General features: G+C 37.4%; 1 protein-coding gene across 10 annotated transcripts in view; it reads right to left on the bottom strand.

Moving 5' to 3' along the window:
• The window catches only part of PLEKHA7 (pleckstrin homology domain containing A7), a 145,127-nt gene that overhangs the window by 31,900 nt on the left and 90,057 nt on the right, over window positions 1-23,170 (bottom strand). For 8 of the 10 annotated variants that reach the window (XM_021525582.2, XM_021525585.2, XM_021525583.2 and 5 more), the window contains 6 exons: window positions 22,443-22,554; window positions 16,681-16,785; window positions 14,828-14,900; window positions 13,508-13,608; window positions 7,095-7,273; window positions 4,763-5,248 (listed from right to left, as the gene is read on the bottom strand). In XM_021525582.2, the coding sequence (XP_021381257.2) occupies window positions 4,763-5,248; window positions 7,095-7,273; window positions 13,508-13,608; window positions 14,828-14,900; window positions 16,681-16,785; window positions 22,443-22,554 (1,056 nt within the window). The remainder of the gene's footprint in view (window positions 1-4,762; window positions 5,249-7,094; window positions 7,274-13,507; window positions 13,609-14,827; window positions 14,901-16,680; window positions 16,786-22,442; window positions 22,555-23,170) is intronic. The other 2 variants (XM_021525584.2, XM_077784275.1) reach the window with 1 other exon arrangement.

The following is a 23,170-nucleotide window of genomic DNA, read 5'->3' as shown; positions in this document are numbered from 1 at the left end:
AAAACGAAAGAAAATTAAAAGAAACTGCTTGAAGTCCACAGGTCTGTACAACTTATTTCTACCTAATGCTACTGGTTCTACTGATTTGAGCAATGTGAGACTTTTTACAACAAAGGTCATTGACAAATTAGAATATAAAAGAGCATTACATCCTGGCTTTAGTATTGGACCCATAAAACACTTAAGCTGTACAAACTAGATATTTTAGAAGGTAGTGTTAAGATAGAACTGGCAAAAGTTTTGACAAAGCCTAGTTAGCTCCCTCTCTCCTTTGAAGACAAAATCTTTCCATAGCCTCATGTATAAGAGCCTGCCTGTCTAATTTCTGATTCTTCAGTCAAATATCTGGGGGTTTTGTACTTGGAGTCATTTACCCATTTATTCAGAACCTCCAAAGTGAAAAGCATTCTGCTAGGCTTGCTACAAAGCATCAACACAAAAAAAACCCCAAAATTAAAAAAACAACCCAGCACAAAACCACACAAACAAAGAAGCTGAGATGTTTTCATCACTTCACTCAGTAAGTTTCACTCTGCGTAAGAGGGAGACCTCATGGTTTGGAAAATGCAGGAATTCCACATGAAAGAAAGGCCAGGATGGAAAAAAACATCTTTGTTCAGCATCCAAGAATAACTGAAGCAAGGAGGAAAGATTTGCTACCAGCAACTGCTGCTCAGTAGTTGCCACCATCCCTTTTCACTTGCAGAATTTGACACTGTTGGACTGCCTTGAAATATGGGTACTCTGAAGAGGATACATAATTCCTCATGCCAGCAAGCACAATAACTGCCCTGCACTGCCTGGTGGATTACAAATCTGTAATGGCTCTGCCCCCTCATATCACAAAATCTTGATGTTACCTCCAATTTCAGAGTGAAGGTTAAAGCAAGCAGGTAATATGAATACAGGCAACTCAATGATCAGCATACAGTGGTCATGGAACCTCTTTTAATTCTCTAATTCATTGCATTATGTGCACTTTGAATGTACTTTGCTGGCAATTTCAATTTTTTTCCACAAGAAAACAGGGTAGAAATGTATTTCATCTAGATAGCAATAAGAACCAGGAATGCTTGGAGGGGATAATGCTTCAAAAAGACATCTGATGCAGGTGTGAAGCTAAGACAGATTTCTTTGGTGATTTCTCATTGGAAAAACAGGGAAGGGTGACTTGACCACTCCTATAGCCCAATTTAGTGGAGATCTCTTGAAGGTGTCAGCAAACTATCAGATATTGCAAACCACCTGCGTGTGATTACTTTCTGACTGGACATTAAAAGGCAGAATATTGAGATCAGATGGAATTGGTGGCAATCAGCGAAGCCAGCGGGGCTTGCAGCTTTAGGAGCAAAACCAACCTGAAAACAAAGACAACATGAGTTTTGTTGGGGGCAAGGGGAGTCATGCCTTCCTCCTAGAAAAGGATGAATTTTTCTGGGAAGCACTAAAAGCGGTTATTTTGAAAGCAGTACGTGGAACAGCTGATATGAGCCAGTTTCATGCAATATTTCAGCCTGCTATAAAAAGAAAACAAAGTTGAATGTGGATAACATTGCACAGGGAAAGTCATATTCAGAGCTGAACTTTGGAGGCAACTGCCTACATAGAGGCACATTGTGTTTTCTCAGTATCTGAATTAGGAGAAACCTCAAGCTGAGATGACAGGCTCTGAGCTGATGGCATCTCTACCACACAAGCTTTGAGATGCTTAGAGATAATTTACATCATATAAAAATGGGCTCTGAGACAACACACCAACTTCTAGGTAAAGAATAATGTCCCAAATGGCTCACATTAGTCCACAATGGACTATTGCTTTCTTGGAGGTTAAGAGCAAAAGTGAGCAAAAGCAGCTGTTCTTGAGAATCTCCCTCATTTGAATGATGAGGTGTAGAGAATTTTAAAAGGAAAGCAGACATTAAAGAGTGCGTAAATGGCCTGATGTCATATTACATGTCTGCTGGCCACGAAAACCTTCAGGGTCTTTAATGGGAAGCAACCACACAGAAGATATTGTAAAAAGAGAAGATAGATGTCCAAAAGACAACAAGTACTATTATTAGAAACACTGTGCCCATTCATGGGAATGCACAGAAGCTAACAAAGACAAGTAATGTTTCTTCTTAAGCAAATCAGGAAGGAACAGAAAGTTCTGCATAACAAGAAAGGCTTTAACATTCTTTGCAAGGAAGGAAGTATCTCAACATCACTGCATGTAGGGGGGAAATATTAAGCTTAACTGGATTTATGTATTTCTAAAACGCAAGTAAACTGTTAGAAATAGCAAATTCTTCATAATTATGCACTAAATTTATACTTAGTAGGCACCAGAACCAGATCAAAACCTAACAATTTCTGAACAGCTGACGTTTGATAGTTCTGACATTGACCTTTAACTACTTAAAACCCAAAGCCTCCTGAAAGCCTCCTTTCAAACTTTCTTCCAGTTCTTGGCATCTCTCTGAAAGGCTGGCATAAAATTTACCAAAGCAGGTATTCCCATCTGCTGAGAATAGAGTGGGATCAGATGCCTACGCTGGATGCCACTGGAGTGCAGCTGAGAGACCACTGAGAGAGGTGGGTCTCCAAAGTGACAGCTAACTAACATTTACCACTTAGCAAATGGACTGCTTCATTAAAAAGGGAAGTAAAACATCTATTTGAAAGGTCGGAAGATCTATATAAAAGGTGCCATGCCTACAAGCAGTCATATGGACAATCTCAGTATTTGTGTAAACCCTTTAGCTGAAAGAGTTCTTTCTTGTCATAAGCAACTTGCTGGCAAGTACTGCATCTGTACACACGTGAGCCAGGAAACAAATAAAAACTGTATTCATTCTGTGTTCAAGAACTACCCAGCCCTCTGAATCCTCAGAGGTTTTCTGTTTGTAAGATTCCAGCTGGAATAACAATCAATGTGGAGCTTTAAAAAATTAAGTGGTCTACTACTACTTACTGAAATAAAAATGTAATGTCAATCAAATTATCATCTCTAGCTTAAATTTCTACACCATGCAATCAGGAAGATATTTGACAACTAACACTCCGCTTCTATCCATCATTTAACAACACTGAAGCACCCTCAGCAGGTGCCATTTGAAAGATGACTCAATCTTTGGGAAGGTAACATGCAATTTATTCTGAATGCAGAGAATATAATGGCATTTGTCAGGAAAAGGCAAAGAAAACAAGGTCAACTGAGCCAAAATAGACATTTCTAGAGGTATGTATATGCAGATATAGAGCTATATCTAGAAATAGATACACACAGACATACATATATCTATCTTTATTTTTACTTAGCAGTGAAATACACAGCAGCTCCAGCTGAGGTAGCTGGTTTCTTCTAGAACAAAGCCTGGCACCTGCAATAACACTATCTTAACACTGCACCTGATACACACCCCTAAAGTTAATTTACTGAAAAGAGTAATTTGGAAGAAAACCACACTTATTTAGCTATTAGTCAAGCCTGTCACTTCCAGGACTTGTGATGTAAAAAACATCAATAGAAGCTTTTTAAGCATTAGCTCATTAGTTCAATCAGTTTCTGTATTATTTCAGACAAATCAATGTGTGTAATAAGAACTAACTTGCCAACTACTTTTTTTCATTAAACTCATATTCTTTTGAGAAGTCCTGATTAATATCCAAGCAAAAAAGATGGAAGTTAAGTGACTCTAGCAGTCTAAAAGAATATGACATAATGTAAAAAAGTAAGAAGATTTCTTCAAGGGTAATTTCAAAAATAAAAGAATAGAAGAATGGACTTCCACACAAAATTAGGAAGCCTGAAGCTTCTTACTGGCTCTGAATTGACAAATGTTAGCTTAAAAAAGAATTTTTTTAATTCCCAAAATGTTTTTTCTCTCCTAAAAACCACATGCCAAGCTCTCTTGTTTGTTTATGCTATAATTAGATTTGAGCAGATTTATAAAACACTTAATTCAGCAGAACAAGCATCTTTGAAAAATCTTCACAAGTAGCATCAAACCCAAATGTTCTTCCTACCACTTGACCCAAGGTGACATTCTGAACAGACACACATGTTCATCACTTCATTTGTCCAACTGGCACTTAATCTGACTATGAAAGCAAAACACTTATGAGATTTTCAAACGACAAAAGCATTCCAGTGCATTTCACCTATTGGTACTATTCATGTAATTTTCAGAGACTGAAAATGGAAAAAAGACCATCCTAGGATGTCTTCATTAACTAAATGAATATATGGAGACCTTTCAATATGTAATACACCCACTGTGACTCTGAGTGCAGTGATCTGATATAGAGGAGTGAATGGATGTTTGGAACAGGAACAGAAAAGAGAAGGAAAGTAATAAGCATTCTTTACTTTTTGAAGTGGAAAACAAACAATTAGCTGTAAGTTATATTGTGTAATTGTTTACTAATAAGAGATAACAGAAGGTTGCACTTCACTTTCTGTCTGTTCAAAATTTAAGTAAATTTTAAGAAGTTTTAAGCATCCATAGTGATTAAAAGAAGGAAAATAAAATAGCATGCTAATCTCACTTATTCTGCTTGCAATACTGTGACAACATTAAAGAGATTTGATTAGCCAATCCCATACTGGCTTTTCCAGGAGATAAATACCAGAAAAATACATTCTGCACTGAAGGAAAAAGTAAGTCTTCTTACATATTGTCTCCATAAAATATTTTTTGATTTGCACTGAAGGTATCATACACACTTTAAGAAAATGCCGCTTGCCCATCTAGTTAGAGATGGGCTTGTTACTAACCTTTTTGTATCTCCTTTCTGGACTTTCACCCAGTGCTCCACTTGAGCCATGTTACTTTTCCTTTGAAACTGCTTATCTGGATTTGTTCTGGGAACAAACCCTCTTTTATATGAGCCAGTACCATTCTGCTCCACTAGCCCAGCACTCATACTCAATGAACTAGGAAGCGTTCCATTCTTCTCAGCTGGCTGAGGCTGAGCTACTTGGGACCAGGATGAATTCCTTAAGTCTGGAAATAATGAATCAGCTTCTGTTAATGCATGCTTAGCCTTTCCCTTTTTGGTTTCCAGAGTTTCTTTTCTGTGGATGTAACGCTCCTCCTCCTCCTTTTCTCTTCTTATCTCTTCGCGCTTATCGTATCCAAGCATTTCAGCTGATTTCTGATAACTTTCTTTTGTGTCTGTAATCTCTGCCTTCACACAGTCTTTGCAGGCATCCACATGATTGACTTGGGGAACTGCTTGCTGATCCACTTTTTCAGTTTCCCTGAAAAGAAAATGCGTGTCAGTAATGAATACTGGTTAATTGTGAAAAGTTGGTGTGGTCTTGTTGCTCTTTTACAAAGGATACCCACAAAATCCCTGTCTGCAGACTGTGATAAATTTGATACTTACAATAAATATGCTCAGCAAAACTCAATTGCTATGCCAGTTAGACAAAAGTTACCTTTATTGTGCTGTCAAGAAAGCAGAAATTACTTATCTGTAAAAATGACTGAAAATACTAGTATTGTACGAAAGAAGTGTTCAGCAAAACATCATGTACAAAAAAGCTGCAAATAAAAAAATCTTCCTATCCTAGGAAACACTGAAAGCCAAAAAACCAAAACTAAGCTGCCAGCTGCTCATGGCAAAATATAAAAAAATATCTTTCATATTTTTGTAGACACCTCAGGGACCAGTCTCTTCTGGCCAAGAGGACAGAGTAATATCCACATTTAAGTCAGTACCATTGCCCAGGGAATTTCTATTGAGGAGCTATTCCTGAAGAAAAATTGCTCCATGCTGCAGTACACACTAGTTTACTTATTTACCTTATTGCCTAAATAATATCATAAATCTTGATACTCAGTTTGAACTCACTATAAAATGTCTGAGGGTTCTGAAAGCTTCACGTTGCTTTTAACATATTACATACTTCATTTGCAATTTTCTTCACCTCCTTATAAAAATAAGCTTCTCAACAACTTTTTTCTCTCACAACATAATGGGTTCTCACTGATGTCAGCGTAGCACCTCATCTCTGAAACAAAGTTCAGCTTCTTTAAGGCTTTATGGAAAGTAAATTCTGAATAAGTGCCATGATAAAATTGTTTTCACTTTAGTCTAATTAGAAAAGAATAGTCTACTCAGGAGCAAGGACATTGGATCGATACTTCTAATGTGCCAGACTTCCCCAAATTTTCTATCAATTATTCCTGTCCTTACAAAGAAGATAAGGAAAGAGGTAACAGGTTGTTTCTTGAAATTTAAATTAAATCTAGAAAGTCTTAACGCAATATCATACCGAATGTAAAGCTCTGGAAGAGACACTGATCCTTTGCTTATATTTGACTGGCCAGATGAAAGCAGTGTGAGATACTCAGAGAAATTGCACTATGACATTTCAATCCTCACAGCCCACAGTGGCTACAGCAGGGCTGTCTCACAGAACAGTGCTCCTTCACATGGAGGAACAGGGAAAGAATCACATTTCAAAGCCAAACCAGCAAGAAGACTACATCAATTTACAGAAAATGAAAAAAATCTGGAAGCACATTTGTTCATTATCAGTTCATACCTGCATAAATTAGTTGATATCCATTAACTCTATATACTTATGATTTACCCATTTTTAGCATCCTTTTCCCCCTTCAATCCTAATTCTACACACTCATTTGAAATAACTCATAAAACTTCTGTTCTTTCTCCTCTACTTCTCTCTCCCAAAGGCTCTGGCAGGTGTATGAATCTGCCCACAGAAACTGGAACTTTTTACCTGAAATTCCCCAAAATATTATATATAGAGAGAAATTGATCCAGGTCACTAATTGTGGGCACACAACTCGCATGCATACACAGATTCTGAACACCAGGTTTTCTTAATAACAGTTAACTATTTTGCAACAGAATAAATTAAAATAATTAAGAGAAATTAAATTGAAAATAAAGAGAATTAAAAATAATTCTTTCTTTAAAATATGAATGAGTTTTATATACAAATCTACAAACAGCAGCGTAAGATACCACCACAGGTGCGATTTATGTAAGAGATTACGTTTTTATAAGATTTTAAGTTTTTTTTATGCAAGATATATATATTTTTTTTTTTAAAGCTTCTGAGTGGAACTTGCCTCTTCAGTGAGGAGCGTGTCTGCATGAGAGCAGCCTGGTTCATAGCCCGGATCCAGGCATTCATATCCTCCTGGGTGTCAGCACTGAAGTAGTACGTCCTCATCCCTGTGTGCTCTGCCTGAGAGCCAATGACAGAATTCTTGTTATAAATATATGCCCTCATACCTGTGTGAACAGCCTGGAAGAAAAAAGAAGAAATCAAAGTCAGACAGCTCTTTTACCTTTTCCCCCCAAAAAAATTAACTTAAAAACAACTTTTCCTTGACTGCTTCTTGAATTTGGGGTGAATTTTCACACTGCCACAATGGGTTGTAAGGGCAGTAAACTCATAACATACTCCAGGTTTTACTGAAATTCTTCTGCCTCTTTCTAGAACTATTAAGCTGAAAGTCCAGTGCTTCTGATTTTCACTGTGGGAAATTTCAGCTTTTCTTTTTCTTCTAATTGATACATTTAATTTGCCATTAAATACTATACTAAACAAATTGAAGAAATCCCTATTCTGAACAAATTTAAGGAATTCTCAATGAGATGTGCATCAGCAAGTCAATTTTCCCAACTCATTTAATAAAGAAATTTATTCAGACAAAACATACACAAGAATCTTACCTTTTAAGCAATTAAATTGCTAATTTAAGAATTGATTATAATGCATGTTAGGATCTTTTGGTTAAAGTGTGCACTTGAACACGTATTAGCTGCAAAGTCATGAGACTTACAGATAAAAGTTAGTAATATTGATGGAATTATCACAGCACATAAAATGCTGACAATTATCTCTGCACACTAAAATACTCCATGAAATTCCACTGCAAACTAGAGGTTCTGGGCAATTTCTCTACAAATATATTCAATATTCAAATTGATTCAATATGGAATATCTTTGTAACTCTAGGCTAGCTGAATTTAATCAAATCTCATCCATATTTGTATTAGTAATAGTATAAGTATTACCAAATCATTTAAGTCCTGCAAGACTTCAGATTAGCAGGGAGAGATTGATCTCCTTACTTTCCAAAAAAACCGAAGACAGTATACTCTGCTTGAAAGCTCTTGTAATGATATTAAATTGAAATTAGTAATTTAAACTTATTTTTTATAAAACTAAGCCTGCTATCACACACAAAAACTAATAGCATTAAATACTGCTGACACAGGGATTTTTAAAAAGAAAAATAATTATACCAAAGTTTTAATTTGGCTCCATCTGTTTCTAAAGGGTAAACGTTATTTTGTGAATCCTGCCTAAATAATTGGTCTTTTTATATTGATGAAATCCTCTCCCCCTTGTTATTCTAAATCAAATTTTTTTAAAAATTATTGTAGAGACAATCATAGATGGCATCAGAAAGAAAAGTTTTGACAAAACCCAGGCTATTTAATCTAGCGCAACACCTCCTAAATATTATAACTTCAGTTGTTTACCTAGAATTTCCCAAATTACCATGACCTTAGAGACTTGTATCAACAACTCCAAAGAGCAAAGCATGTGCTTGCTATTACAGTGCTTTTAAGCAAGTTCTGTGCAGAATTTCCTCCCTTCCTCTGGCAGGCTGTTCCCTGAATGTGTGAAACGTGGCCTTTCCCTTCTGCGCCTCAAGCAAGGAAGCCTGAGCTTGTTTTGAAAACTGGAGACTGAAGTAGAACAGCCAGCTAGAAACAGGAGGAGGAGGAGAAGGAAGAGCAAGAAAAAGTTACATAAAGAAGTCAAGACTCTCTCCTGCTCAAGAGTCTCCACTTCCCAACAACATGGGCCAAAAAGGTGGTTTCTTCTCAATTCCCAGCAGTAGCTGCCCACCTGAACACAGGAAAACAGGACTTACATGTATATATTAAATAATAGCTCTGATCAATCACATATTTAGAAATCAAAGGACTTTATTCATATTTGCCCAGTTGAGTTCTTTGGTTTTTCTTTCTTGCAATTGGGGGGTTGTCTTTTTTCCTCCTTTTTCAGAGCATGAGAATGCTCAAAGCAAATATGTTTTAGAGGCATTAATTCATTATAATTTACAGTTACTATCCAGTGTATGTAGAGACCAAAAACTGTCAGCTTCAGATAAAAAAGAAAACGGTAACTTTGATGTGAGACCTTATGATTACAGAGTTCCTTCACAGAGCAGTGTGATCCCACAGAAGGTGTTAAACTTCAGAAGTGAATAAATTCCTGCAGTAAAACAGACTATGCATGTCCCACTGCAGATGATGCAGCAGGACTTAACCATTCACTGGTTCTATACTTGCTTAAAAAACCCAGACTTTTGGAGAACTATCTGCAGAGACTGTATGCCACACCAAGAAATGGATTTAACAGCTGTCTTAATTGATCTATATGCCCTGATCAACATAAGCTACTTTTGTTTTAGGTTTCTCTTTGGACAGAGCTGCAAGCACTGCCTAAGAGGCTCCAGGTGAGAACAGCATCAAAATGCAAACTGTGCTGCACCACTCTCTCTTGAGAGACTAAAGCTCTCACAGCCATAAACATTCCCAGATTCAGAAAGGATAGTGGAGATGGTGTGTGATTTCCAACAAGAACAATATCCTGAAGTTCATGCTATATAACACTGGTTAAGGGAAAATTCTAATTTATTTCAGTTATTTATTAGTAGTGTGTTTTATATGCAAGAAAGTCACTTTGTGCCAACATCCTGTAGCTGTCCCTGCTGGCAGACAGTAGCTAGCAGGCTTTTTGGGTTTGGATTTTTTTAAAAAGCCAAAGCTATTAGGATGGCTACAGCATACTAAAAAGCCTAAAACACAGCACATGCTCACATGAACACCACACACACAAGGGAAAAAATAATATTGGTACCTATTCATGCATTCAGATGCCTTAATGTGGATAGATTGAGAAGAAAAGCAGTCTCTCTCCCATAGTGCACAGTAGGAGAAATGGACAGTAAACCCCAAGAGTATATCAACAGGACAAGACAAGGACAAAAAAATTAAACAAGTCAAAATCATTAAAAGATTCATGTTTAAAATAAAAAAAAAAACCAAAAAACCAAAAAACACTTAACAAGACTGCACTAAAAGTAACAACTGGCTACAGCTGTTGTGTTCACCTCCACTTGTTCAAAATACTTAAGACCAAAAAGCCACCATTCACAGAACAAAAGGATAACTAAAGGAACAGTTTTCTAATAACAGTAATCTTTCCAATTTTTTTCTGTCAATGATGAATAATATACAGAAAATTCTTCCTTCTCTTGAATTTTGATAGTCATGAACCCTTTCTGAGCAAAAACTGAAATAACACTGAGCTGTTACTACAAACTCAGTAACAGCCCACTACAACCTAACTCATCTTTCACCCTTAAATAATACTGAGCTTTATGACAATTTCTAGAACCTTGCACCCTCCCCTCTTCCAAATTTGAAAACAGAACCTCTCAAATTTACAATCCTTGTCATTTCTTCACCTGACTCCCCAGACCCAGAGCAATATGGGAGCCTAAGGAAGCAACACTGACTCAAAAAACATAAAGGAACAAACTATGTAATTTTTTTTTTTTTTTTTTTTTTTAGGAAAACCAGTGAGATCAAAGAAACAGATAGGAAGTTTGTCCTGGTCACAGTGGTTTAAGCAATTAACAAATACTTCCATTAGTAAGACCAGTTAAATAATTTTCATTATTTTAAGACAACAAGGCTTCTAAAGAAACTGTGATGACATGAACCTCCATAAACTGATACTGTTCATGTCCAAAACTATTGTATTACTACAAAATACAGGCATTTCTCTTCACAGGAAGTATTTCCAGCTATATATGAATGTTGTGCAAGCCTTTTCACATTAAAATCTAAACACTGAATTTGTGCTCACTCATATTGGTACCAACAAAAAACCCCATTATTTTAAAATGCAGCTATTAGACTAACTAAATATCTTTAGGATGTGAGCTGCTGAACCAAATATGCAGTAAGGACTCCAAGTTCTAGTCTCACACACAGCTTAGTGACAGTGGCTTCCAGCTAGTCACAGCACTTTGCTTGGCACAAATAGAGGAAGTGAAAAAAATTGTCGAGACTCAAAAATTGTATCAAGATAGAGAACCTAAAAACACGGTTTCTAAACAAAAAATAAAAAAGGTTTTTGCAATACTTGCGCATAAAGTAGGGGTTTGGTTGCATTTCAAAAGCCTGTGGGCTGTTCTCAGGCCTGTAATTGTTAAACACCCAAAGAGACAAAAAAACTTAAGCTGGACCTCAGGAGGTGATGAAAAGTATTTTGAGAACTACAGCACACACTTCAACACTTTGCAATGTTTAACACAGACCCCAGTGAGCATGTATTTTACAAGCCTCCTTCTAACCAAATTCATATGCAAAAAGTATCCATGTATTTGCTTAGCAAATTTCCTTCTTCTAGCTTTGCAAACAAAAGAGTTGAATTTTTTTCCAATTTTGCTGTTTCCCTAGCTTCTAAATTCATTGCCACTTCAAATGGGAGGCAATCCTTCTATTGTAACAAAAGATTTACAACAACCTCAATAAAGAGTAAGCCAAATGTAAAGAATGCCACAGCACATTCTCCTTCTCATTCAGGTCTTCAGTGCAAAAATAAAACAAATCTTATCTTTATTTTGGGCTTAATCTGCTTGTGTGCTCTATTTCTGGCTGTGTTACGCTGCGAGACAGAATGTCCATCTAGGCTCTGGGTCTGGAGGTGTTCTGAAGAGAGCAGATAAAGGTAATAGCTGCTGAGTGATGGATGCCAGCACGGGGCTGCTCCTGCTGTGGGGTGCCCACAGCCAAATCTGTGACCACTGAACAGCAGTGAATAGGGTCTGTGCCACAGGAATCCAACAAAATCCTCCTGCTGCCCTTGGAGTTGGGCCTGAATAAGATCAAACTGCAGCATCCAGCCTGCAGTCAATCACCAAACACCTAAAGCAGAGTTAAAACCAGCCTGACAAACTGACACATGAAATGTTGACTTTTTTACAGTTTTCTAGCATAAACTTTCTTTTGCTATCAAAACCCTATTTCTATCTATATCAATAGATACAGATAGACCCTGTGTAGAAAGTCTCAAGATACTTCCAGAAAAAGACTCAGATGAAATAACTGGTAGAGCTCATACAGGTATGATATCCTTAAAGGAACAGGGGAAGTCTGCATTTGCTTATGGAAAAGTTTAACCATGACCAAACCATTGGCCAGTGGTGACTTAAGAGCATGTGTAAACACCATTTGAATAAAATAAAAAAGCAGGGAACCCTAAAAGAGCACACAGAGTTCCCCTCTTTCAGTATGTGCATCCTCCTAGGAAAAGGCTCTAGAAAAGGAGGGCTTTATGAATCACACTCAGTAAATAGTGGAGGTGGAATGTTTTTCTCAAACAAAGATTTCTTTGTAGCTTTATCTTGATAACTCGTGCTCAATGCATTTTAAAAAGTACAATAAACATTTCCACAAAGTGCATCAGGTCTTTTTTTAAACACATTTCCCAAGTTAATATTTGCTTAATAAATTTCAAACCATTATCCACTTGAACATAGAACTGAAAGCAAAAAAGGCAGTCTCAATTTTAAAACACCTCAAAAAATCAAATTGCAAGAAGTCACATGTTCTTCATAATTTCAGAACAGAAAATATTTCAACAGAGATTCCTTCTAGATCTCCTGAAGTATGCCTGATCAAAACCTGATTTGTAAAATACTTTAAAGTACGTAGCTGATTTGCTTGATGGAAAAACAAGTTCTGCTCTGACTTTAAGTCTGCCACAGGCATGGAAGTTTCTGAACTTTGCCTACGTCCTGCAGTTCTGACAATCATTTGGAGTCACGTTTTTGCACTATCAAGAAGTCTATGTTTTACTTCGTATCTGTGGGCTTTTATAATGAAGACTAGAACTGTAAAATATACAATTATATTTATTTTTAGAAAAAGAAAAAAACACAAAACCACTCAAACTATATCAAACAAAAGTACTTTTACCTTTAAAAAGTCCATACCACTTAGGATGACTAAGTGCTGTCATTTTCTACCTGCGAGATCTAAGTAGATATTTTTGTTTTTAAAAAAAACCACAACAAAACCAAACAGACATCAGTCCATTATGCAATCAAGTACTCTATTACAAAGTAAATAACACAACTTTTCTTCCAATTTGTACACAGTAATGGAACAACCTGTCAATACTAATTTCTGATTTTAGAAACAGACTCTTTACTCAGAGACACTTCATTAAGCTCTAAGGACACTTACAAGGTAACAGACATGAATGTCAATTCATAAGCAACAAAAAAAAAAGTGTTATGTCACATTTGAATAGGCAGTCAATAAACCTGCCTGCTTTTAAAAACTGGTAACAAGTAAAATAGGAAAACAGAGTTCCTATTTACAACAGCAGCTTTTCTAATGCAAACAAACTATGATTAGCTGATAAGCTTTGCAAATGTACCTTAAAAGAAAATTTGCGATTTATACGATCTTCAGGTCCAACTGGAGATATTACATAACTAGGCAAAGGGATGCTCCCCAGAACAGACTCTTCTCTGCTGTCTGTGGAATAAAAAAATATAATTTAATTCCTTGCACTGTTCAGTGGGCTAGCAATATATTCTCCTTTATGGACACAGAGAAAACAGGCATTAAGTAGAAACAACAGTGGTTCAGACTGAACACAAGGAAAAGCATTTTCCCAAGGACAGAGCAGCAGGGGCACAGACCAAGGAAGAAGCTGTGCTATATCCATCCTTGGAGCTTTTCAATGCCTGATTAAAATAAACCCTGAGCAACCTGGTCTGACTCCTTTCCTGACCCTGCTTTCAGCAGGCACTGGGATGGGACACTTCCTGAAGTCCCTTTTGACATGAATTCACTTATGACTCAACACCAGTAATCCAGTAATCCATGCAGAAAAATGTTTTAGTTTTAAAAAACAAAGATTGGAGTTTTCTTTCTTAATCAGATTAGGGTTTTATTGAGGTTTGGGTTTTTTTTTTGGGGGGGGGGGGGTAGTGGGGGTTGGATATTGCTTTTTAGCTTCAGCTAAAAAGAACACACTTCAAGAATAAAGCTTATTGTGCCAAATGAACAGTGACAGGCTGTAAAACATGATGGACCTTCCATTTAGCACAGTACATCTAGGCTAATTGCTATAATTAGGAAACCTCTCTTACTGCTGGCTCCAAGTGACAGACAGCAGAAATGCAGCATCAGGAAATACAAATTCCAAGTCTGATATTCTGTATTGCTTTTCAAAAATTGTAGCACGTGAAGTATTCAAAACTTGAAAATAAACTTATGTAATACCTAGTTTGGTCTAAGATCACATCTAATCTTTCTTTTTTGGTAGAATTACTGGATTCAGAAGTTCTCACTCCTACTTTGTCCCTTGGATTAAAACTGAACCATTGCCCTGATCTGGCCATAGTGCATTCTCAAAAAGCTCAGACATCCAAATGCAAGCAAATAGGTACCAGAACACAGACCAGAGATGGGATAAATCTTATTTATTCCAGTCAGATGTTCTGCATTGTAAACCATGGCATACACCAAACATAAATTATGTAAAAAAATATCATGCAGCATCCTTTGCTTCCCCTGCTCTGGCCTAGAAATTGCTGTCTTGCATTTAAGGTGTCTGGCCAAGCAATTGTTTCACTGTTCATCTCAGAACAACTAACTTTATCTGAAGAATTCAGTTAATTCATGCATTCACCATGATTTGTACAGGTGAACTGTTCAGACCAACTCAAAACAGCTGATATCTACTCACCTTTGTAGTAAAACAAACAAAAATCAGCAAGCACAAACCATCGTCTCTTCCATAACCTCATTCCAGAGCTATCCTGAAATGCAAGAAATGTGGTACACTTTTCATTTAAGGAAAGTGAACATATACAGTGCTGATGCAGTGAGTAGTTTACCAGAAGTTTACCTAAATATGACTGTATGTGCAAAACAAATGGTATGTATCTTAGCAAAATATAGTGCACTAAGATAAGAGGCAAAACATCCAGCTATAAAATAATGAGGGCAGAATAGTCAAACTGCTAATTTTCATTGAGTAATTAAACCCTCATTCCAAACAGCATTCAGATTAACCTTGTACACAACCAATGCTTATTTTATTTGCTCAGATTTATCTGCAATAAGGAAACAAAGTGTTTTTCTGATGGCACAAACTCCAACAAAGATTGCCTGCAGACCAAAATGAAAATCCCTACACAGCTGTGAAGTATGACCTCACATTTCAGGCAATGATATCCTATAATTCAATCACCATATGTTACCCATGCCTAAAATGTAATTTAATAAAATATTCCTTAGGAAATAAAACAGGATGCATAATGTGCAAATTTTAATGAAGTTTAATATAATATGCCTGTGGAGATATATATAGATATAGATATAGATATATATAACCTTGTCAAGATGAGTATTATTTGCATTGAAATTAATTTCTGAAGCTTTTAAAACTGCCAGCCTATAACCTAGGCAAGTACAACTTCTTCATCTTGGGTAGGCATTGATGAGACCAGCAGCATAAAAAGCACCTTCAGGTTTTAAGGGCTTACAAGCAAAGGTCAGGGGACAGAAGGAAACAGGATATACAACATTGCTATAGCTATTTCCCTCCTCCTTTCTGCAATCAAATTAAGTGTGGAAGGAATTTCTTCCCTTCCCATTTTCATGCTACAAGGCTGGTAACACATACTGTGTCCGAGTTCTGATTCCATCCTGAGAACTAATGGACTTGGGTAGTGGATGTCAACAGAGCTGAGAGCAGAACACAGCAGAACTTCATCTCTCCTCCCAGGAGGAAGCAGACAGCTGCCAGCTATTTCACTTTCCTGTGCATGTAAAACCATAATTGTTCAGCCTTCTCCTGCCCACCCCTCAATCTAGCTCTAGCTGCTGGACCGCTGGCGATAATCTGGTAGACACAGGCTGCCAAATGAGAAGCAGGGGAGTTATTCTCATATAACAAACAGCTTTATTGACTTATTACACTCAAAGATGTGTTTCTGTCAGCTTAAGAGTTCAAGATATAGCAGCTCTAGAATTCTGTTCATTGGATGAAAATGTACAATCCAGTGTTTGTTGGCTACTGGTCTTGGTGACAGCAATGTGTAGTGGATGTGTCCCCATTTCCCATCATTTTCTCCCTCCTACTTCTGGAGAACAAAAAGGCATAGGGACTGGAATTAAGCCTATGGAATTCAGGGTAGAAGGGAATAACCAAGCAGACAGAATAAGGCCAACCAACAGAATAATAGCCAACCTCAGGTTGTGTTCTGAGGAAGTCAAAGATCAGCCTGACAGCCAGCCAGCAGGATAAACCAGGGAAAATAACCGGAATTAGATAAAAGTTATAGCCTCAGCACTGAGCTGTGATAGTGATGTCCATGTATCAGTTTCCTCTTCTGAATCAAACCCATTGGCAACCCTTGGTTTTCACACTTGCCAGGCCTGAATTCCTCATTATGGAAGTCTGTAGAAGCACCCAGCACTGCCCTGTGCCACCAGCACTGGAGCTTCTGCTTTCTCAGTTCCTTGGAAGGCACTGGCTGTTCTCTGATGATTGCACTCAAGGATATGAACATAAACAGGTGATCACATGCATACCTGCTTGTGCAGCCAGCCCCTTACTATCACAGGAACATTGGGGTTCCTCCTGATTGCTTGTTCCCTCTTTCCAAAGCTGTGAACTTTGTTTCCAGTCTTCACAACCTGTAAAGTATAATGCAGTAGTGGTTTCTAAACCATACTGAGACTCATTTCATATTACAAATACTCTCACTGCAATAACTTATACCTCACTACACAGCAACAAAGTATTCATGGCATTTTCAAGGGCAAGTAAACAGGCAATGATATTCACAACAGAGCAAAGTCAATCTTCCACCTTCATCAGGCCAGTGTGCCAGCTCCTGCTGAAGAGCAGCAGCACTGGTGTGTCAAGCCAGAAGGCGGAACTGTGCAAATTTTAGTGTGCCTGGGAAGTATTTTTGAGAGCTGCATGCAAGTCTCTGAGGAAAATATTGTACAAGTCTCTTACACAGAACTTTGAGCAGATGAATCTTACACTTATTCTTCTTTGTTTGGCTTTCGGGGGGGCTTTTGGTGGTTCTTTTTGGTGGATTTAAATTTTTATTTCCTGTTTAAATTCAAACAACATTGATAGCTTAATAAAATGTTGGACTCTGGCCCTGCAAACAAAAGGAGAAGACAATGACGCTACCAGGGAAGAGACCTACACAGCAGCCAGTGGAAATCACATGGACTAGGTAATGATCTGTGTCTTACTGAAACCTCAGTTTTGACCCACATGGACAAAACTATTTCAAAAACAAACAAACAAGGCCCATCCACGTGTGAAAAAGCAGAATCACTCAATGAGTAATTTGCCTGTTCTTTTCCAGCCTCAGCCCAGTTTGCTCCTCCAGTTGCTTCAGGACAGACCACCCTTACAGTTGCTGCCAACTTCTCCAAGAAAAGAGCTGTCCAAATTCTTTCCTACAGTGTCTCTTTCTAATCTCTGAGCTTGTCAGGCACAGACGCTCAGTGGGCTGCAGGCAAACAGCAGCTCTGCAAACAAATATATTCATCACACACAAGGGATAACATCAGAAAAATATCTCAGTGTACTGCTCCTGCCAGCCAGACAACATCTGGACTAAAAGGCATATAATATAAATAGTTCCAGCAGAATATTATAACTTTAAATGGATTCTGTTGAATGGATTAATGTTGATTGATTGGTGAAGACTTTGCTGTTGTTGATTGATTGAGGAAGACTTTACCAATCTACGTGAAATGTCTTAATGAAGGGTTAAGATAATAGCTACAACCAGTTTGAAAAAAATGCACTTCTCTTTTGGTGCTACAGCAATATGAAGGAGCAAGGTAGATTTAACAGTTGTGAGGAGCAGGATTTCCCCAGCAGTGCCACCTCCCCAGGCAGCTCAGTGAGAGCCTGCACAAGACCCAGCAGCACCCAGGGTACCACAGGTGGTCTCACCTGAGGAAAAAGCCCATTTTTGTCCACCTGTCCAGGGTTGTTGGCACAAACCCAGCACAGCAGGTTGTAAAATCTGTTTCTGAGGAGGTGCCCCTGCCATCCAGCTGGAAAAAGCCAGTTCATAACAGAAGTCAGATGGGGATGCTACCACTGAGATCTCCCAGGCCGTGTCTCTGCTAGACCTGTGCTAAGGCATTCAGCCACCAGGCTGCAGAGCACTGGCTTTGGGCAAACACAGCCACAGACAGGCTTTCTTTAAAGAAAAATGAGAAGTTATCAATACAGTTGAGTTTTTAAAAATTGCTACCTAATGTTAAGATGAAACAGCTAATTAAAAGGGTAATGAAAAATAATGACATCCAAACTTGTAAAGCACTGAGAGTCAAGAATCTATTTTTTTTGTTGTTTTTACTTTACTTATGCTTTGCAGCTGAACAAAAATCCATTCACAAAATGTACAGAATTTAGTTTCCTAATCTTTCGCTCATGTAAATCTTTGGAAGGGTGAAGAAACTGAGGAGCAGCTGAAGTGCAGCTGATCTAGCCTTACAGCAGCACTGAAATTCAATTTTGATTTTTTTAAATAGCTCTTTTAATCAAGCATTTTCTCTTAATTTAAAAATTCAGACCATAATGTAGAAAAATCATCCTTGGACTTGGTCAAAAGACCAAACTATTTCTATGGCATAGGAGTAGGGTAGTTTTTCCAAAGACTGCGTATTATATGTCAATCCAATACCATAATGGAAACAAAATTATCCTTTTATGGTACTTTATGTAATTAAAATTCTCATATAATCTTTAGTATTGATGATCTCATTCTGCTCTGGAATAAAACAAAGCACAACAGATATTGCAAAGCATAACAGATACTTAGTCATGCCTTGTTTCCACTGGCTAGACTAAGAAATTGGTTTAAAAGGAAAGGTAGATTTTTAAACCATCTCTCTGCACTGTACTTGTCTTTCCCTAACTTGAATTCTTCTGATATCATTGTCAGGAGTTTAAAAATGCAGGTCAGCACAGCTGTCTGTATCACTGAAGACACAAAAGTCGCTTTTGACTTCAGTACATTTGTTATGCTGACTTGCTTGTGAATGACTGCTAAGTTTTTGCAACAAAACTTAAAAATTTCAAAAGTCAAAATTTTCAAATCCCTTTCCATCATTGCCTCATCTTCTTTCTTACAGTAGCTTGTAACTGAGGAGAAAGTTGCTAACTTATTATGTTTTTTTTTTTCTTTCTTTTAAACAGGACTAACAAAAAATTATAGACAGACTTTTTTTGGAACAGATTTTTTAACTAGTAAACAGGAAGACTGTATTTTGGTCAAAATATGCAAATACTTATCCATAATAAAACATGGAACTTTCAACCTATAAGGAATTTTTTTTAAATTAACTTATAAAAAGCCACCTTTTAAGTCATAAACTCTAAGTCAAAAAATCTCAGTGGACTTATGAATCCTTTCAGTGTTTCTAAGAAAATAATACAAAATCCTTATTTTTCCAATAGAAAAAAACTGAACTCTCAAAAAAATCTCCAAATTTTGAGCATTCACATACAGCGAACTAGACCCTGTGTTGCACTCCAGCTCCAGACAGTCCCAGAGCTGGTACATTACATTCTTGTCACCACTGCTTGTTCCAGCTGCTAAAGCCATTCTTTACTTGTATTAACTCAGAGAAATACCAGCAACTATCAGTGTCATCAACAATTCAATTACGTCTGCTATGCAGAACCCATCCAAAACATGTTCTCAAAATGTAGACAGTAAATATATTCCTTACTTTCCTTTCATTTTTGACTTGGCCAATGTCCTGTGTGGCACCGTAACATTCGCAAACCTCCATTCACACCACCAGATGTTTTAACAGACTAAATTCCAAATGCACCTTACTGTTGAACTGAAACAGACCTTTATACCTCCATAACCTTAATTATTAATCAATATAAATGGCTTTTTAAATGTTTAATCATGTAATTGAATTGGCTATGAACAAGCAGATCTTTGGGACAGAGAATAATTGCAGTTTATCAAAATGCCCTTTTGCTTTTCATTCCCTAACCCCATACCCCTCAAATGCCAAAGAGTAGGACAGACTGCATTGGTCTAAAGTCTTTAGATGATTTATTCAGACAGTTCTTGCATCGAAATACTGGCCCCAAATGTGCACAGCTCTGTAGGAAAAAAAAAAACCAGTCTGAATTTGGCCAGATTCCAACGCTATGCACACACCATACTCTGATGGCACTTGCAAGATCAAATCATAGAAGCATTTAATAAGAAAATAATAATTAGCCATGGCTAAGTAGAGAACATGAGCTTGTCTTTGGTTTCATGATTGTGCCTCATGTCTGCATCTGAGAACTCGCTCTTCGAAAGAATTATTATGGACTTCAGGGAAGAAAACATTCAGAAATTGATGGAAGAACCTTAAAATCTCTTCTAAACCTGCCAAAAGTCAATCTCAAAGTGGAGGACACAGATTATTTTACTGCCTTTTTTCTCATTGCTAGTTCATTTGAAATAATTTTTGTGTTAGACTGTGAAGGAATTCAACAGATCTTCCAACTCAACAAAACAAGAGAAGTGATGTCAAGCCTGTTCACATGTGCAATGCTGAAACGTAGCATATGTAGGAAATATGTTGGTGCATCTTAATTAAGGACACAAAGTAGAATGGATCTTATAAAAACAATTTGGTGGAGAAGCAAAGTACTGGCAAAGCCTCTGTGAGAGCTTTATTCTAAGTCTAAAGCTACCATGTGTTAAAAAAACCCACACCTGGGAGCCTGCCAGAAGCATGCATAGTCACCCTTACAGAGGACTGCAAGCAGAATAGAAAGAGAGACTAAAACCAGACCAACCAAAGTCTTGGAAGGTGATTCTGGATATTCTCTAAGCAGTGATGAAAAAAGCATTACCCTCCCATTCAGCTGTGTGGTTCTGACATGCCCTGTGAATCAGCCTCCAGCACGTGGGTGGCCTGGAAGTGGAATCCAGTCCCCATTTTTGGTCTCTGACTCGATCAGTGCATGCAGGAGACAAGGGGAAGCAGCAGGAGCAGGGGTCAGAGGATGCACACTCTGGCAGAAGTGTGAGCCTGGCTAAGTAAAAGCCAACTGTGTCACTGAGAACTCCCCAGCTCAAAGCACAATATCAGGTCCCTGTTAAATTTTTGCTCGTTTAAAGAGGGAAACAATGAGCTTTCTGCCTCTAACCAGGTTTTAAAAAAATCAGAGTAAGGAGGATATAAATACAATAAAAACAAAAGCTGACATACCCTGGTAAATTCAACTCTTCAAATATCAAAAAGAAGTGTTTCAACTAATTCAAGTAACCTCCAAGATCACTGTTTGCAGTGATTACTTCATCTAGCACTTTAATGGTAAATGCATTCTTGAGATTTGATCCATTGGAATCTTTGTGTTGGTCCAATAACTGATACCCTTGAAGTTTTAAAAAAGAATTTTAAAAAAATTAATTGTTAGCTTCTTATGAAATTGTATCACCTCCTGTACTCAAGCACATCAAAACATTAGTAAAAGATTTTAAGTATTCCAACTAAACAAAATATCTTTGCAATCAATTTTGTGAAATCCTTTCTTAAACTGAGTTATGTAAGAGGCTGCCCAATTTTGCATTTAAAAGAAAACCAACTGCGAAGTTTAAGAACTGCAGTCAAAGTCAAGAAAATTATCTCTGCTAATTCTTTCAATATTGCTCTATCCATTTTTATCCACCCACTACCATTCTCACTGTTCTGTAATTTACTGTAAGGTCAAAGAAGTATTAAAATAGATGGTGACACTTCAAGTACAGCACTTTATTTTATTTTGTTCAATAATGGACACAGGTCCTTTGTCAATGACAAGGAATGGACTTTTCTATAATTAAACATTAGGTGTGTGAACTTGGTGCCTGCACTGCTTGTGCAATGCAGTGAGGGCAAAAAAGGATTGAATTGTTACTAGGAGAGGAAAGGCAGTAAAATTTCATGCAAAAGTAAGAACTGCAAATTCCTGATATCACGCATCTCTTCTTGCCACATACACTACCAAAACACTTGCTGAAATACTAATATTAAATACATTTACTTCTATTTGTAAGGCTCAAACGTTCTATGTGCCAATAATCACTATGTAAGAAGTTACCACTCAGTGCTATCATGTGGGCAAAACTGCAGTATAAAGTGCTGTCAAAAGATTTGTGTCTGGGTAGAAGATATTGCCTATTCTCTGAGGTCTTACTAGACTTCTAGCTAAATCCACAGCCCTACTGAAATAAGCATGAGAATATAAGATTTAAAATCAGTGAAGTTCTGATCAACAAGCTGAAAAAAATAATAGTTTTTTCCTTTACCTTAGAGCCAGGTTTTGTATCAACAGCAGACGTAGTTACTGCAGTGGATGTTTCACTGACCATGCTTGAAGGCCTTTGGTTTATTTGTTGGTTGGACATAGATGAATTCTGTCTAGAAAGCAAACAAAACCAGATAATCTAAAGCACATTGTTTCAAACATTCAGTCTGGCTTTTTTATATGTAAAATTCACAGCGTGCAAATGAATGACAAGTTAGTCAAATATTTCCCATGCATCTACAAGCTCCTTTGCACCACTCCTGTTATTTTTGATTTCAAGTCTTTCTCAAGCAGCGACATCTGATGATAGGTATTTGTCTATGCATCAGGAGGGAGAAACCTCCCAAATTGTCTGCAAACCCAGGAGGGAATCAAGATCTAACAAGGAGTGCAGGAATAGAGAAGGCAAGGCCTATGCAGTGAAACCAAGCTGTGCCCAATTTAGAGACTTGGCCACAAACCCGTGAAAGAGCCAGTACTGGGGAGAAAAGGACAGCAATCAGCACTTGGCAATAACAGGCTTTTCATTTAAAATCTGCGTCTAGACTGCTGTTAGATCTTTCACTAACTTAATGCTGTATCTTTGAATCTGCCCAAAATATGATTCATAGCACAATATGAATTATTAAAATACCTTTTAAGCAAAATGGTGCAATTCAAGGCAGATAGTTGTTAGAAATGTGTAATTTCTGAGTCATCCTAAGATTCCAGAAATCCTGATAACTAGCT

This window comes from Lonchura striata, chromosome 6 (genome assembly GCF_046129695.1).
Source record: "Lonchura striata isolate bLonStr1 chromosome 6, bLonStr1.mat, whole genome shotgun sequence".
Classification (NCBI taxonomy): Eukaryota; Metazoa; Chordata; class Aves; order Passeriformes; family Estrildidae; genus Lonchura; species Lonchura striata.
The sequence above is the reverse complement of the archived record's forward strand: the minus strand, read 5'-3'. Positions and strand labels throughout refer to the sequence as shown.